The 18495-nt window shown below is 38.0% G+C and overlaps 1 protein-coding gene across 2 annotated transcripts; it reads right to left on the bottom strand.

Annotated features, from left to right (window-relative positions):
* Nucleotides 1-583: 583 nt before the first annotated feature.
* Fam76b (family with sequence similarity 76 member B) lies at nucleotides 584-18468 on the bottom strand. Of its 2 annotated transcripts, none has more exons than XM_021206555.1 (10): nucleotides 18123-18468; nucleotides 17361-17425; nucleotides 16430-16484; nucleotides 15232-15387; nucleotides 13193-13392; nucleotides 9618-9665; nucleotides 9366-9446; nucleotides 8585-8720; nucleotides 5791-5892; nucleotides 584-1839 (listed from the first exon to the last, which is right to left on the bottom strand). In XM_021206555.1, exons 1-10 carry the CDS (start codon nucleotides 18207-18209, stop codon nucleotides 1750-1752), a joined length of 1020 nt encoding a protein of 339 aa, XP_021062214.1. In that variant the 5' UTR covers nucleotides 18210-18468; the 3' UTR covers nucleotides 584-1749. The 2 variants fall into 2 exon arrangements, with proteins under 2 accessions (XP_021062214.1, XP_021062215.1); XM_021206556.2 differs by having other exon boundaries at nucleotides 8585-8717; nucleotides 18123-18453.
* Between the last annotated feature and the right edge of the window lie 27 nt (nucleotides 18469-18495).

Raw genomic sequence — 18495 nt, 5'->3', positions numbered from 1 at the left:
CCTGGAACTCACTCTGTAGACCAGGCTGGCCTCGAACTCAGAAATCTGCCTGCCTCTGCCTCCCGAGTGCTGGGATTAAAGGTGTGTGCCACCACGCCCGGCTTGACTAATTCAATCTTACTGTCACTTGAAAATGACATGTTCTGAACTTGTAGATGTCCTTTCACTTGCAGCAAACTACTGTGGGAAGTTTACTAAAACCTGAGTAATTTAAAATGAATTGTTATATGTATTCTTAACACTAATCTTTGATATGAAGATCATATAAACGTTTCTCTAAAAATAAACCCTTAAGGACTGATGAAAACAAGTGTAACTGCACATTCCTAAGAGAAAGAAGTCATATATATGGTGTGGCCAGCAATGCCTGAAGGTTTAAAATTCACCTTGAAGCCAGAATTAACAGGAAGCAGATGTTGGTTACTGGTTGAAAACTGCTGACGTCAGAAGCTGATTTGGAATTTCTCAGAATCTATCCCACACTATGTTACTCTTTTATAGACAATTTTATTCTTTTGAGGCAAATTACTTATAAATAGTGTCTGAATCTTACAGATTTCAATTATTCAGACATAAGCACAGATTTGATTATAAAAAGTTATTTAATTTTCCAGATTTTTATTAAATTTACAAAGTAAGTATGGTGTACATAAATATTAACTTAGAACACATTATAAAAAAAGCAGATATATGGACTGTTATAGAAACGTTATAAATTTTAAAGAAATTTTATATAAAAATAAAGCAAAACATGTAACTCACAAAATATAAACATAAAGCCACACAACATAAAAATAAAATCACTCTATCAAAAATGGAGTTAAAATTAAATCTTTAGGAAAGTATTCCAACATAATTAAATGAACTCAATGACCAACAGCTTCCCTTATGATACAGCAGCAAACCACAAAATTACCTAAAGTCTATATGCTTTATCAGTTAATTCTTAATATGCAATCTTGCATGTTACCAATAACTTTGATTTCTTTTTGAAATCCGGTTATGTACATATGCACTTATATACAAACTTATTAACATGATTTTTTAAACAAACCATATGTACAAAAGATCAGCATTCCTATAAATAAAAACATTAGGTGGCAAAAAGGCACTTGTAAGTAAAAATCTACAGTTTTTACAAAACAAAACACATTTTACCTTGGATGCTGTACAGTAAACATCAATCCTATAACAGTAATGAAATGTTAGATTACTAAACTGATGTTAGTGATGTAACTTTTAAAAACATATTTACATATACTCTGAAGCTCTTTTAATAAAAGCACCATGATTCTCTAAATTCATGTTGATGTGAAGTAAAAATACAATCCCCAAAAACAGTGTTCACCATTTTCCTTGTTTAAAAGTTTGCATTTCTAGATTGAAAACTATTTATTTGAAAACAGCATAGTGTTAAACAAAAGCACCCCCCTCCGCTGTTCTGCCGACCACTCCATTATTGCGTGTTGCATTTAACACAGTGCACACGGGTGCACTCCACAACCATTAATACTATTGCTAGAAAAAAGTTCCGGGTATCAAAGAATTAAGAAGTCACTCCAAGCCAGCTGAAGTTTTATCTGCATGTTTACAACTTAAAAAATGCTGTGTGTAAGATACAAAAGTGAATCGGAGACATACCAATTTATTTGGCATGTAAAAATATCTTTCCACTGCACAGAATCTAAGGGTGTCTCAGGACACCTCAAGCACAAACTGTTGGGCAGAAATGCTAAACAAGTGACTTTTTCAGGGAGATGTTAGCACGCTTCCACTCTTGTCAAACTTTTTACCCTTTGACAAGGCTGCAACCTGTTTGAGTAGTTCTCTGTTTTTGGCCTGTGAGAGACAAAAATTCAAGATTTAAAAAAATTTGAACTAGTAAGTCATGCTGAAAACTATTACTTAATAACTTCATTTATATAAAAATTATATCAAGGAAACACTAAGAGATCCATGAGTTGGTCTATTTAATCTCTTTAAGGTTAGATAGGCAGACATTCTGGATTGGTTTATCAGCTTTTGGCAAACGTCAGTGTTTGTCCACTACTACAGTTATGGACAAATGGCAAGTGGCCGGCTTCCTAGAAGTTTCAAATCTAAAACAAGAAAAAACTTTTAGCTCTTTAAAACATGAAAACTATCTCAATGCATGTTTTTCAACGAAACAAAGGATGAATCAAATATTTATTTTGGACAATTTTCTAGCAAGCTGAATGAGGTCTTCCACTTGCTGTTTACTGTTATACAGAAAAAGTATGAGACTGTTTTTGTAAAAATCATTGTGTCACTTTGCCAAAGGCCCTTCTTAAACATTTTCTTATCTATTTGCATGCACATGTCATTGTGTATGTATATGTGTATGTGTGTGTCTATGTGTAAGCCACCATATGCATGTGAAGGTCAAAGGACAACTTGAGGGAGTTCATTACCTCTTCCGGACATGGGTCTGGGAAATCCAACTCTGGTTCTAAGACTTGGAGGTCAGATGCTACTCTCACCATTTTCACAAGCCCAAGCGGTCCTTCCACGTGACACTGACTTTAGTATCACCTAAGCCATTTTCATAACCCCCCCACCCCAGCCTACCCCCCACCCCCACCCCCGCCAAAGACTCAGAATGTCACGTTAGCAATGCTCTGACTTTTCAGCTAGTTATACAATGCCTGGTCATCAGAAAGAACACTGCCTGTAGTGTGTCGTCTGGTGATCTGGGGGATCTACAAGTGGGAACTTCATTGAGTCTTTTCTCATTCTTCTGTCTCTGCTACTCTATGCAGCCTCTAGGAAGTTAGGTAATGAAAGTTCCTCATGAAAACTACAAATCATCAAATCTGCTCTGAGTTTCGGAGCCAACAGAAACAGTATGAAGTTTGAGCACTACTACACTCTAACACAATCCTCAGGGAAGTCCCCACTACTTATAAGCATAAACCATTACTCTGACAAATCCTAGTAACAGTGTAACTATGTATTATTTAACATTAATTACAACAGACTCACTTGCAAGAAATAAATTGTGGAGTGCAGAGCAGGGAAGGGCACAGAAAGGCCTTAGCCAGGGCTGCAGAGGCAGGCAGTTAGGAGCAACCATTTACCCTGGCTTACCAAATAATTAAAACTCTGCTTTCAATCAAGGAAAAAAATGAACTTATATGTTTCTTTCCTAGAATAAAAATGCAGGAACTAGAAGAATAGATATGTAGCTAGTCTCCCAATGACAGCAGTAACTTGTTGATAAATTATATATGACAAAGGCTTTAAGAAGAATAGTGCATTCGTTGTTATTGAGTCCTTGCAATATAAGCTTAACATTGCAGATAAGCTGTATATAGCAGAGATTAAGTGTATACATTGAAATTTTATTCTAATACTTATGTTGCACCCTACAGAAGTCAATGCAATTACTGTAATACTTAAGTTAGAAACATTTAAAAATGTCAGCCTAAATAAAGGAAGGAACTACACAGACCCTGCCTATCATCTCCAGGCTCTACTTACCTATGACTTAACTGGAAGATACCTTATCCCTAACAAGAGACTCAGGGAGTTGAAAAAACAAACAAACAAACAAACAAACAAACATGGTACTGCGGTCTGCACACAACAACACTCAAACATAATTTCCCTTCCCTTTAGCTTGTCTTACTAAAGAACAGAATTTTTACTTGGCATTACTGGTACTTTGGATTTAATACCATTTGGGGGATGAATTTCAGTTTGCACCCCTAGGTTTGATAGTTTAAAATATTTAAAAGATCTATTAGAGCAAGATAATTTTTTTTAACCATTAAATTCTCTGTATCATAAAAGATTAAAGAAACAGGTAGGAAGGAGCAAGGGTACAAACCAAGCCCTTGGAGGCTAAAGGAGGGTGGTGAGTTTGAGGACAAACTGGGATACATAGTGAAGCTCGACCTCAAAAACAGAGCAAACAAATGCAAGAGATAAGAACAGATTTCACTCGGTATACTCACCTCAGGAACTGCTACTAAAGGCAGTAGGTGGGAACTACGTTAGCTGTAGAGAGTCTCTAGCAGAGACTCAAAGTGCATAGGGAAGCAGCTGATCAGGGCATTCAGATACACGAGTACCTGAGGTGTGAGCTGATGCAAGACATTCCTCAGAAGGAACAAGTAAGCCTGAGGCACACAATGCAATGTCTATGTCTCGCTTACTACTTATGTGACCGGTTTCACCTGTAATTTGGGGCAACTCATCACTCAGCTATTATAAGAAGCAAATGTGAACATGACATACAAAACACATTAACTGTACCTTCCCTTCTGTATGAGTAGCTGCTATGGTAGCATAGAAAAACTCAGTTAAGAGGAAGTAGGCTAAAGACACCAACAAGGCTAAAATAAAAATGGTTCTCTTGCAACTCACTTTAACAAAAGGAACTGTTCTTTGGCGCATTGGAAGAACATACCAGGTTAAGTCAAACCTAGAAAGTGCTTACCGTTATACTTATTCTATAACTTAGATTTATTTCAGCGCTTCTGTTACATAAGGTTGATTATATCTCAGGGGATCATTCAACATAACTTAAGAATAAAACAAAATAATTGCTGGTAGGTAAAAATAGTAAGTAATGCCCAAGAGGCCCACCTCACGATGGGCAATCTCTGAGGAGGGCGGGCAAATGCATTCCGACAAATCACCACACATGAAGCAGTTACTTGGATGCACTATGCCCCTGGTTCTACGATGGTTCCTTTACAAATTCCTGTCACTAGTAAGAATGGGAAGCAAGGAGAATATCCATGTTCATTCCAAGAAGTATGTAAATCCTATTCAATTACGACACATACCAAACCACAAAAGGAACAGAAAATATACCTTGGTGTAATGGAGAAAAAAAAAAAATCAGAAAACAAAATATACTAATGAAGGAAAATTCATGAATTCTTTTCAAAGTTGCACTCTCCCTTCAAGTCTGAACTCTGAATATGACATCAGCTCTATGTTTAAGAGATTAACTCTATAAATGTCACAATGTACAAACTACAGAACATGAATCAATGTGTTGTAGAACAGTTAAAAACAAATTGTAATGAGGGAACAGCCCCTTTCTATGTTGATGTTCACTATCTACCCTCTTTGGTAGCGACTCTCAGATCCCACTGTTCAGTTGTTCTGTATATTTAGGGCCTATGCATCTACATTAAACACACTAGTATTTATTAAATATATTAAATACCTAATACACTTTCAAAACAATCAAGCACTGTCTTGATTTGCAGAACTTATACACAACATGAAGGCCCTTCAATCATGGTCTGGAGACCTGGCTTTTTGGGGGCAGTTGTGCAGGGGAGGTTTTGACATAGGGTTTCTCTGTATAGCTTTGGCTGTCCTGGAACTCACTCTGTAGACCAGGCTGGTCTCAAATTCGCAGAGATCCATCTGTCTCTGCCTCCCAACCACCTAACAAGACTGGTGTTCTTAATCTTCCTTCCTTCTGGGGGTCCAGAAAAATGGGAAGAATGGTTAAAGTGCATATAGTCACATACAGTCTCATCTTAGCTCAGCAGTCAAGTGAACAGTCTGCACTATTTTCTGGAAATCCCACTTAGTGTGTACATGTTTTCATGATCAACAGTGAATCATCTTTAAAGTGATTTAAAACAAAAACTTTTAATGGGATGAAGATCTAAACTTTATAAAGTCAAAATTAAAACTGGAAATGAACAAAATAGAATTAAATACCCATCTACTTAAGTCAAGAAATACTACAATACAGATTTAAATCTACAACTGGCACTTCACATAAATAGCCCCATTTACCTGAAGTTGTTCCACAGTTTCTTTGTGCGCTTTTTCCATACTGTTCATCTTAGTTCTCAAATTTGACTCTTGGTACTGAAAGTCTGCCTTCAGTTCAGTTAACTGAAATAAAAAAAAAAAAAAAAGCATTCATGCACACACATATCTGTCCATATACTGACACATTAAATATTCTTCCCAACAGGCGTGTACTTGTTATGAAAGTAGAGGCAGTTGGTAGCAGCTGCATCTTCTGTGAGACCAGTTGTCTGACCCACTGCAGCCGAGCTTTTAATGTTAAGGGTGATCTTTGAGAGTTGCTTTGGGCTTAACTGGTCAGACTTTCATAACTAGAATGCCAAAGCAAAGCTTAATGGCTCGTGAGGTGCTTCAACTAAATACACTTAACAGTAAATCAACAGATTTCTAGTTAAAATCATCTTCAATAATGAAGGAGAAAGGCCCCACAATAGGCACATTTATTGCCAATGGTTATCAACCAAGGGCAATGGTGTTTGTAATTGTTAATTTGTGCCCAATATTATGTTCAAAAAGCCATTATACTACATTTACCTATCAGGACAGAAATATAGTCAATGTGAGGAAGCAGAGACCACAAGACAATGCTTTCATTAACATGAAGACAAACAAAAGTACAATGGCAGGATTTCAAATATATAGCCCAAGTTGCTACTAACAGAACCACACAAAACCAGCTTCTGCCATATGTAAGCTTTTGGAGTTTGTGCTTTCCCCATAATTACTAAGTACCTAGTAAATAAAAAGGCACAAAAGCACCGAGAAAAAGTGAAGAGTTCTATGCTCATTCTCCCAAACAAAAAGCTTTACTTAGTCCCTCTCCTGGGTCTGTATACTTTAAAGAGAGTTCTGTTCTGAACTGCCAATTTTGACACCATCAACTTTGACTGTGAGCTTCTGGAAGGGAAAAAGAGTGCCTGTTTATTTGCCTGTGATTCTTTCTGACTTAGTACAGTAAGTGTCTGGCTTTGGAAGCCACTCAATAGAAACACAGAGACAGGAAACTAACTTGATCCTTTTAGACTATAAGGAATAACTCTAAGTGTATCATTAATTTTAGATACATACTATTTTTCTTACACTAACTGTAAACTTGCTGGTGCTTTTTGCACTTAAAGGAAACACTAAAGCAAGAAATTTCAACAAGTAGTTAAACACAACAGCTATGCTGGGTATAAAGGGTCCAAGAGTCTACAACAGCAGTTTTCAACCTGTGGGTTACGACCCCTATTGAGAGGTGTTCACAGACATTTTTTGCAGGGGCCACCTAAAACCATTAAAAACACAGATATTTACATTATGACTCATAACAGTAGCAAAATTAGTTATGAAGTAGCAACAAAAATAATCTTATGGTTGGCATGGGAGGGGGGTGAGGGTCACCACAGCACTAGGAAGGTTGAGAACCACAGGTCTACAATTTGTTAATGTCTGGTTCATAATTACTGCTATTTTACATTACATCTGTCATTTTATTTATTCTGAACTTTTGTTCAAGGCTAATGTAGACACTTTGGCTTTGTGTAAAAAATTAAAGTTCTGTGTACACATTTCCATAAAAGCAAATTAATTTAAAATTATTTCTCATAAAGAGCCCTAAAAAAGACAACTATAACTGTCCAAATTTTAACTTGCATATCAATGCCAATTTTCACAAAGTAAATTTACTCATACTGTGGTCCATAGGAAACTAATCTCAGCACTTGGGAGAAGGCAGGCAGCTCTGGAGTTCCAGGTCCGCCAGAGGCACACAGAACCCTCGGTCAAAATATAGCAAATGAAGTAATAGAGTAAATGAAGACCGTCGAGCACCAGAGTGAGTGTGGGAGCTGTGGCCCAGAACTGCTGAATGGAGGAGGCTCGAGGGCTAACTCTGTCCCTATTGGACCTGTCTACACTTTCATTTCTTTTTGCTGATAACAAGCACATTTTAAAGAGTCTAGGGTTTTTAAATGTTCATTTCTTTTGTCTGCTAAAAATACAATTAATGTTTTTTAGGAGTCATTAAAAGGTTTTTAATGTTTCCACTATTTTCCCAGTGAATGCTTGTCTGTAACCTAAGTGTGCAGTAACTTCTCTTCCATGGCAATAAACAGCAGCACCGACACAGCATTTACGGTGTCAAGAGCTCAGGAAACACTCTCGCACACATGATCAGCACAGCCAGTCCATCAAGTAGCATGAAACACATATCTACAAAATGAGAAACTAAGCCTCAAGTAACGAAAAATGTTTTACTTAAGGCCATACAGAATTGCCCAGGATTAGAATTTCATCCTGAATGTGGCTAAATAACTACAAAGCTAGTAAGTACACCCACTTCTTACAGACTGCTCTTAGACACTTATTGCTAATCACTACCACAGGATATTAGAATATTATTACTTCTCATCGGCTTGACACGGAGACATGGTCAATATATATCAAAGACTGTTTTCAATTACTTTAAAACCACAACGATTTAAATATTCCATTTATATCTAATTTTAAGATATTAGATCTACTTTAAATGTGCATGCTACCTGTAAACTCAAAATATTACTACTATATTTACTACTATAATTAGCTCTCTGTTAATTCTTAGAACTATGAACATTCTAAAACACCATTTTTACTTATTTTCAATAGATGGTTTAGACTTCAATTTGGGCTTCTATAGCTTGTCTTGTAAAAGTCATGCATTGCAAACATTAACAAATAACTAAAGAAAATTTGCAAAGGCTAAATAAAAGTCAAGATGCAAACGTTATCAAGCTTCAGTGAACTGTATTCTCACCTTTTTATCTTTTTCCAAAATAGTCTGGTCTCTTTGCTGTAAGAGACGCTTAAGTGACATCACTTCTTCTTTCAGTTGACTGATAAGGACAAAATTGTCTGTTCCCCCACTATCTGCTGACTGATTTATAGAGCTACTAAAAAGAAAAAAGTAAAATGGAATTACATAAAGTAGAAGGAAAACCTGCAGATGTTCAAATTGCATAAATTAGACAATTCCACAAACATCCTTAAGGCTAATGCAAAAAAATATGTACCTGACAGAAATGGATGCAACTGGCAAATTACCTTACTAATGGCACACATTACATACACCTGCAGAAATATAATTCAGTATTAGCTTTTAGGGGGTCAATACTTCTAGTGTAAAGCAATAGGCAGCCAATTTGTACAGTAACATCAGCAAACGTTGGCTAATGAACTAAAAACAAAGTCACACTCATATTTTTAATCAAACATTTGCTAAGCAGGTCAACTGAAAAGTACCACAGATTTGTGTTTCTTTTCCTTGAAGAACAACTACAGTAATGTTCTCTATTCAGATTTGTTCTTTCCTCAGAACCCAAATTTATACCCCAGTTATAACAACATAGTTCAGTGCCACTTTCTTAAAGTTTTCTTAACCTATTATGTATGCTTTACTTTCCAAGGTGACTTAAAAAAGTCAGTGTGTGAGACCCATGTTTCTATTCTCATATAAAATATGAAATAATAATTGATAATTAACCAGAACTACTCAATTAAGTTCAGTTTTCACAGCACTAAAAGACATTCATTTTTACCTATCTCCATTAGATGGCTTAGATTCCAATTTGGGCTTTTTCTTTGGAGTTTCATTCTGAATTGCTGCAGAGGATTTATGGCTGAAAGCAAACATTAGCAAAAATGATTAGAATAAAAGAGAGGCATCAACGTATAAGCTACTCATCCTCTGAAAAATCACTGATCATCACAGTTCTTTCTCAATCTAAGCACGTTAGAGAGGCTGACTTATACAAGTGCACCTCAACCACACCACACACACCAGCACTCACCTCTGTTTCCACAGTCCCTGCTCCTGCTCAGGACTTAGACTGCTGACTCTGAAAAACACACAAGTAACATCTGGTCATATTTATTTAAGACATTCTTTCCCAAAAGAATCAAACTATTGCAAATCTACTGTTCACAGTAGCTATATAAGCTGATATATGCAACACATCACATTTAAATAGGATAAACTCTAATTAAACTATTACTAGCCTGCTTAAATTTTTTACACACATGTACAACGGTAGATTGTCTTTTCTCTATAGATTTCCAATAACTCAATTTAAAGTTGTACTCAGTTTTGGAGTACATGAGCACAAGGCCACAGCAGGGCCATGTAAGAATCTAGGGATGACAGTGGAAAAAAGATAGCATTTTCAACAAATGGTGCTGGCACAACTGGCGGCTATCATGTAGAAGAATGAGAATCGATCCATCTTATCTCCTTGTACAAAGCTCAAGTCTAAGTGGATCAAAGACCTCCACATAAAACCATGCTTGTGGACGTTGTACATCGTGGTGCGGAGCCTAGTGCGCACCACGATGTACAACGTCCACAAGCAGTTACTAGCTGCATATGTAGCAGAAGATGACCTAATCGGCCATCAGTGGGAATAGAGGCTCCTTGGTCTTCCAAACTCTATATGACCTAGCACAAGGCAAGGCCTGGGCCAAGTAGTGGGAGTGGGTGGGAAGGGGAACAGAGGTGGGGGGAGGGGTATGGGAAACTTTCGGGATAGCATTTGAAATGTAAATAAAGAAAATGGAAAAAAAAAAAAAAAAAAAAAAAAGAATCTAGGGATGATTATGTCAACTGCCCTGGCTATACCATACAGAAGTCTGCACCTGCATGGTTATCCTAAACGCACATAAACTTGATATGACTTAAGCTGCTATGAATCCTGTGCCAAGTCAAACTAGGTTTCCTCTTAGTCTCCCTAAGCAGCCTCCCCCAAGTCTATAGACTTTTTGTCAGTGCACAAAAGTCACACTCATCATATTGTAAGATTTCATAAAGACAAATGGTTTCACTCATAATACTATGACTTCCTTTCCATTTTTCTGTAGTATTAATAACTACTACATAGCCTGTGAATTAGAAACACATAATTATTCAACTTAAGAAATGCGTATCATCTAAGCTGTAATACCATAAAGTTATTTAAAGCCCCCAAGTCTCAGATCCATATTGGTGAAGTGGGGTACAACTCACTTTGTCTATGGCTACAAGCACGTATACAACCTAATACAGCAGTAACATGTATCACAAATATATACATTTACATGTGTATAAAAACCATCAGTCACATTTTTAAGTAGAAGTAAAATAAAGAATTAAAGTGTACCCAAAAGAACAAAACAAACAAGAAAAAAACTTAAGCTCCAAAGCCTGAGCTGTAACCCTATTACCCTGGACCATTCTCCACCAGGCATCGAATTGCAGTTCTAAGGAGGAATTCCTCTGTACATGTGTAAGATTAAAACAAATCTCACTACCCGTAAGCATTCTCAAGTCATATAACTACTCACTGCAGTAGCAACAACACAGTAATGACTTATCAGGAACTCCTGGATCCAAACTGACTTCAGTGCTAAGCCCTGCTCCAATGGCCTTTCATCATCAACCTTTATCTATCATACACGTTCTTTCTGATTTACTCAACTTAAGACAGGACCCAACAAACTGGCCTGCCTATTCATAATACGGCCTTTAGCTATCAGATACAAAGCTGTACTACCAGCCCTCCACATTGACAGGTTCTGTATCTGAGGACCCAATTACCTGCAGAGAATATGTAAGTCAGCCTACAGTCGTTGATGCAGTGAACAACACTGAACTTTCTGTCTTTTCTGCATAAACAACACAGTCAACCAAGACTTCTAATTATATCATTGTGTTAGGTGTTCTAAGTAATCTACAGATCACTTACGGTACAGGTCATGGAAAAACTAGACCACATCATGAAGGATACTGGGGCACTTTGGAGTTTTGTATCCAAAGGACTTAGAACCTTTCTCTTGTGAATAACAAGAGAACAATGTAACTGTATTTCTTAAGTACCCCTCCAAAAGAGAAAAAAAAATTTTTTTGAAAGTCAGCATTGTCTTTTCCCCCTTTTTGTTAGAAAATTGTTATCCTTCTAAAAGATTACACTGTTGTACCTACATTTACATCTTGTTTTTTCCCATTATGCTAGGAAAAATCATTCTGAAAGACAGTCAGGGAAGAAGACATTCTAGAATCTGAGGAATAGAGCTCATGATACAATTTTAAACATTCTTCTTAAAGGAAGACACAGAATGGAGGCTTGTGCTCCTCGTTCCATGGCTACTTCAATCTAAAAGCCTACCTTTTCTTTCTCCGTGTCAGTTTCAGTGCAGTCTGTGACTGCCACCCTAGGAAACAGTACAACACAGCAGCAAACAACCACAGGCTCAAGGAATCCTCATCATCTAAGAGGTATTTGCTGGCAGTTAAGCTAAAACTTTTGTGCTGCAAAATGTAGAAGTCATTTGTTTCCTGCACATAAAATTGTATTTTAAATAACTATCTGAAATTCTAAAGATATATAGTAAAATTTAGAGGAAAAAACAAATTCTTCTGAAAAATGAGTATAAATCATATCACTTGTAATTTTCATTTACAAATAAATTTGTTTTAGTGTTTTTTCTATAAACACTAAAATTACATCTTAAAAACTTCTTAATCATGCACACAGTTAAGACATTACTACTGCATAATTTCTCCCTACATGAAATCACTTTAAAAACTAAGTAAGATGAAGTATTATAATACCACCTATGCTTAAAAAAAAAAAAAAATCCAACAACCAACAAAAGTATAAAACCTAAGTACCCATAGTTAAAAATACTGTCTCTTATACTTTGGAACCTCCAAGATTAATAATGTTTCTATAGGGGCTGGGCATATAGCTCAACAGTAGAACCTGTGCTTAGCACATAGAAGGAGAGCTGGGTTCAATCCTTACAACAACAAAAAAGTTTCTACTAGTCACAAATGATGTTATAGTCTGTTCTCTGAAAGGATTCTCTACACTGCTTTAAATATGTTTTTACTGGGATAAATAAATGGCAAGTAAAATAAACTTCAAATACTGAGACAGAAAACAAGGACTTCCCATGAGGCCTTCAACCTGAGCTTCATCTCTGGAAGTCAAACGAGGTAGAAGGACCAAACTGGTTCTACAAAGTCATTCCCTACCTTCCAAGTTTGTGCTGTCATGCACATACCCAGAAGATTAAAAAATAAATAAGTTTATATAAATAAAAGCTAAAGTTATCTTTAAAATGGAAGTTTTTGTTAATTTGCATAACTGAAATGGCAACGCTGATTTTTTTTTTTTTGATTTCCACACAGGATGACTTTATAAATGAATTCTGTACTACTTTAATAAACACTGAATATATTATGTGGAAATCTTTCAGAGTATATAATTGGGGCACAGTCAGTGCAACAGAAACTGGCCTAGCATCTTACCACCACATGGAGGTAAGTACCAGCGAAAAGATCACTAGCAATGGCAGGATTGGCTCTAACAAAGGATTTCAAAGTGCTTACTTGTGGTGGCCACTGCTGTGGCGGTGGTGGTGATGGTGGTGGTGGTGATGGTGTTTAGAATGGTGCTGGTCTTTCTCAGTAAGAGATGAAGATGAGGAATTAGAATGTGAAGACCCCAAACTCTTCCTCTGTTCTTTTGTCTTCTGTAAAACTCTCTTGTATGATAAGGTGCAGAGCCAGCACAGTAACTTCCCATCAACCTTTGAGGAAAATAGCTGCATTAAGTGCATTTGCAAACGCTCCAGCGAGTTCAGCAAGCAACTCAACTTGCAATCATACTCCACTCCATGTGTGCAACAACACTATGCGTTTCATGAAATTCCAGAATAAATGTACATATGCAGATTTTAAATTAACACATTTGATGTTTGGAATAATATTGTAAGAAGATTATAAAATTAGCTACGAGAACTGATTTACAGACCTCCAGTACAGTTTAAAGTATTTTTAATTTTGAGAGGCACTGCTTTTATTTAGTCTAGAAGGTAAGTACAACAAGGGCTCGAGAGACAGCTCAGGAGTCAAGCGCATATTTTTGCTCTTACAGAGAACCCAGGTTCAGTTCTTGGCACCCACATGGTGGCTCACAACCACCTATAACTCCAGTTCCAGGGCATCCAGCACCCTCTCCTGACTTCTCCAGATATTAGGTAGGCATATGGTACATACTAATACATGCAGGCAAAACATTTATAGACATAAATCAGTTTCAGTGTGATTACCAAAATGATAGTTACTTCCCACAATAGTATTGTATCTTAAACAAAAACAGAAGCCTTAACAACAATCAATTCTCAGAGTTTATAAACCTGTAGATTTGCCTATTGATCTCTAAGAATCCTATTTATAGTTGTTCATATAGATGTAGAGCAGTGCCAAACTCCTGTCAGCAGGTGTCACAGCTCTAGCTATAGCAAAACAAGCCAGGATACTCTTCCATGCTTCAGCTCTCACACCGTAAACCACTGTTCTTTCCACGAGTCACTCAAAACTGCCATTTCTAGTTTTAAAAAAGGCTGTGATGGACTTTTTAAAAAAAGCTAGTTATAGTTTTATTCAGCTATTATTACTGCTCCTGGCTATGAGTTCAATTAAATTCACAGATAAGTTATCTTCAACAGACACTAATCACAAATGTATTGGTGAACTGTCAAGCATCTTAGGATTATAGGCAGGAACTTATTCCTGAATTTCTCTTAAAAGCCATGGCTCACTATTCACTGGTGCTTCTGGCAACTTTACAGACAGTAACTACTGCAAATCATGAGAATCAATCCTGTGAGTCCAGCGGAGAGAAAGTGACTGCTTTCCAAAATTAAGGCCTAGTTTCTGCCTTTCCTCATTTCATATAGGAAATGCTGGAGGGACATGTCTTACAACTAAGGTACATACAGTGCTGTGGGGGGATCTGGGTAAGCCCCTCAAAGTGATAGTCATCCTCCAAAGAACTGAAACTGACAAACAGGAGGCTTGTGGGAATGCTCATCAGCAGAGGAATGGCACATGTACACCTAATAATTAAGTCACTGTAGGCAGAGAGAAACAAACAGTAGTTTCAAACAGGAGCCAAACAAAAGGCAGAACACTAACTTTGAATTTTAAGTGCTAATATGTCATCTGGTATTTTTTTCACAGCAACAATTTCAAGTAACCAGCAAGAGTATACATAAAAGGATTCACTACAAATCTGAACTGGAATAACAGTGCAGAATTTCGATCACAAAGGAATTATAAACATTCTTACTCAGTACAGTTTTACTGAACTGTCTAGGCTGGTCTTGGATTTCTGGGTTCATATGATCCTCCTGCTTCAGCCTCCTAAGGAGCTGGGACTAGAGGTACACACCATATTCAGTATGATGGATCTTTCAGGTATAGTCATCCTAACTGATTAACATGAACCCATACATGATGCAAAGTAAAACATGCTATTCTTCCATTCTGTTTCCAGGCAGCAGAAACAAGTGTCTTAGAGGTATACAGATTCTAACAATTGCCAAGTTGTTTTCTTTCTAGAAGACATCATAAATAGAACGTACTTTCCTTCTTCCTTCCTCCTTCCGATCAAAAGCACACTGCTGTTTGCACTGCTCACAGGTCTGAGGCGCTCCGTACTTCTTTTCTGAATTTGTACAACGCTGACACTTGGTACCAATAAATGCCGCAATTATGTTACAGTACTGACAAGGCTTAGGCTGAAAAATAAACACATTGTTTTTAACCGAGATATTCAAAACTCTGTCCTATAAGACACATCCAGTGTTAGTAAAATATTTAGGGGGTTAATAAAGAAAAGTATTAAGTTAAAAACATTTGATTCTGCCAAGTACATATTCAAAGACAAATATCATGGGTCTACTCATTCAACTAACACTCATTGCTATGGTCATGAGGCTCACCACCCTGCTCAGAAATCTGACCACGGTGAGAAATACACTCAGGACTTCTATGGCATTTTTATACAATATAAAATTTGCTTATGAGGTTAAATAATTATTCACAGAAAAGTCTCATAAACCTGTAATTTGAGGCTATGAGCTTGCAGTGATATACAGCAGGCTTAACCGTTACATCATTTATTCAATTAAAAATAACTTTACCATGTATAGGTTGTTGCCACAGTAAACATAAATATCTTTTCAATATTAAAAAATTGTATAAGCATATTCAATTTATGTAACAATAAGCATCCTTGATTTCTTGGATATTCAGGACAGTATGAAGTCTTAAGGTCAGCACTTTGACTGATCATAAACTACACTGATATGTTACTATCACCAACATAACATACATACATATATATATATATATATATATATANACACACANACACACACACACACACACACACACACACACACACACACACACATCAGCCAATTTGTACCAAGGTACGAATTGAACACTTGAATGATGGTACTACCATATAAAAAGTTCCAGAAATCAGGAGAAAGTTTGATTATTTTAACACTGTAAATCATTATGTTCACATTAAGGAATTTGCTTCATTTGTACTTTTAAAAGATAGCTTCACAAACTTCACACTGAAATTCACTCTAAAGCATGCAGTTGTTTTTAAATGATTTCATTTACCCATCAAGACTACAGAAAATTTGTTCCATGAACTACTTTCATATGTACAGATACACAAGTATAGAGACTGGACTGTTTTATGAGAAAAGTCATGAAGAACATTAACTAGTCAGTAATAATGACTTGAAATGAAAAAACACTTACTGTTCCAAATTGCTTGACATTTTGAGCACACTTCTTACAAATTGTGTTAGTTTTACTGAAAAGGAAATTATTCAGATGATTACACTCATGTAGCTTTCCAGAGCAACATATTCCAACCTATAGTAAATGGTCGAGTCAAAAGATTGCACATTACTTATTCTAATTAACAAGTGTCTTCTTAAAAACACAGTAATTTTAGAATAGTTTTCTGTAAATTTAGTTTTCTTAAAGAGACAAATTTTCCATATACTATTTATGTATTACACAGTGTCTACAAGTCTCAGGATATATGCCCAGGTTAATCTCTAAGTAGTAATTCTCCTGCTTCCACCTCCAAACACTAAGCTTATAGGCAAACAATTTACTGCATATCTTCTGTAAAGAAAACAAAGCAGAAGCCCTAATGCCTTCCCTCTGGCTCTCAACGCTCCCTCACCACCACGAATGCACATCCTCACACGTCAGGGCCCACCGCACTCCCCAGTCCACTCGTCTCCACTGTCAGGTCCACAGACTCAGTAATAAACGGACTTGTTCTCTTGAGCTTACTCTGTGTCCTCTAAAAGAGGGATTTTCTGTTAAAAACCATCTGTGCTAATCACACTGCTAAAGGCAGTGACTTCAGTCTTCCAAGGCAGTTAGGAACACTGTATCTTTCCTCAGGTTAATTAGCAGTTTCCCACTTTAAAAAATTAGTTTAAAAGTAATTGCTTATATTTTGATTGTTGGCAGAAGTGTACATTTTCCATCTATCAATTTATCCCTTATTTTCACATGTAAAACCAGGATTTCTTTAGTTAAATGTCTTCTCTCATACTGTACATAGTAGTGCTTAATTTTAAATTTCAGAAACAAATTTTAACACAAATATTACAATCCCGTTATTCCTTATACGAATTTGTAACAATGAAAGATTGCTCAGTATACAAACCTCTCCTGCTGAAATTCTGATCTGCAGTAAGTACATTTTACAATAGGATGTGCAATCCGACATTCCTGTAATAAGATAATACATAAGTCAGTATTTATCTCAGAGACCCAATCTCACTCTTTGGTAGAAATTAATCCACCTAGTCAAGTGCCTGAAATGTCAATAAAACCTGACTGGCAACGTAAACAACTGGGTGACTTATCACATCAGCCGCCAGGCAGAGTATAATTCCATGGGGATATTTTTGTCCTTAGTGGATGCGGGGGGGGGGGGCGGAGGGGGTATATGAAACAGATTAAAAACTAAGGAAGCGGTCAGGACTGACTTCCAGGGGTGCTCTACATGTGAAACTACTAGTTATTTTGTACAGTTGCTCAGACAGCATCCCAGCTTTTATGGGATGGGAGGAGCTCCAAATCAGAGCACTGTTCCTAAACCAGTCGCTTAGCTTTCCCGGACAGGGAAGCAGGATGCCATCAGCTCTGCAGCTTCGGGTTCCTAGCAAGAAAGTGCAAACAGGGCCCTGCCTCCCAGTGGAAGGAGAGGGCAGTCCCGGCCAAAGCTGGGGTGAGAGAGTCTGCACCCGACCCAGGCTACACGGAGGACTGGTGGCCGCCTGGTTCAGCCCCACCCGAGACCGCCAGACGCGGCCGAGCTAGCCCCAGCCTGCGAGCAGGCGGGACGCGGTCGACACGGGGCTCGCCCACATAATGCCCCGGCCCTGGCGGGGAGCGGTGCGCTTATCGCCCGGCGCCCACCGACCTTGCAGAGCTGTTGGCCCTGCGAGAGCTCCTCGAAGGGGTAGCGCTGCGTGCACTTGGTGCAGGCGTACAGGGCCGACGCCGCCATCCTGCTTTCCGGCTCCTCCGCGCGCGCTCAGGCGGGGCCTCCGGGAACTCGGCTGCCCCGCCCGCGGGCTCTTCTGCTGCTGTGGCCCGGGCCTGGCAACTGCCGGGCCCCCTGCGTCTCCGTCCGCCTCCGCCGCCGTCCCGGGACACCTACTGCCGCCCGCCCCGCCGCTCCCGCTTAGGCCCGGACCGCGGCGGAGGGAGACGAAGCGGGAGCTAGGCGGTAGATTCCGCTTCCTCCTCGGTCTCGCGTCCCTCTCTGTGATTGGCTACAGAGAGCCTCACGT

This window comes from Mus pahari, chromosome 10 (assembly GCF_900095145.1).
Source record: "Mus pahari chromosome 10, PAHARI_EIJ_v1.1, whole genome shotgun sequence".
In the NCBI taxonomy this organism is placed as follows: Eukaryota; Metazoa; Chordata; class Mammalia; order Rodentia; family Muridae; genus Mus; species Mus pahari.
Note: the sequence above shows the minus strand (reverse complement) of the source record. Positions and strands in the feature narration are given on the sequence as shown.

What these genes read in the sequence shown, in the direction of transcription:
- Fam76b (XM_021206555.1), bottom strand. Translation starts at nt 18,209, where the DNA reads ATGGCGGCGTCGGCCCTGTACGCCTGCACCAAGTGCACGCAGCGCTAC. An exon ending in ATGTCAAGCAATTTGGAACA is followed by an intron (nt 15,388 to 16,429) that starts GTAAGTGTTTTT and finishes TTTATTTTTCAG; the next exon opens with CCTAAGCCTTGTCAGTACTG. An exon ending in AAACTGTGGAACAACTTCAG is followed by an intron (nt 1,840 to 5,790) that starts GTAAATGGGGCT and finishes TGTCTCTCACAG; the next exon opens with GCCAAAAACAGAGAACTACT.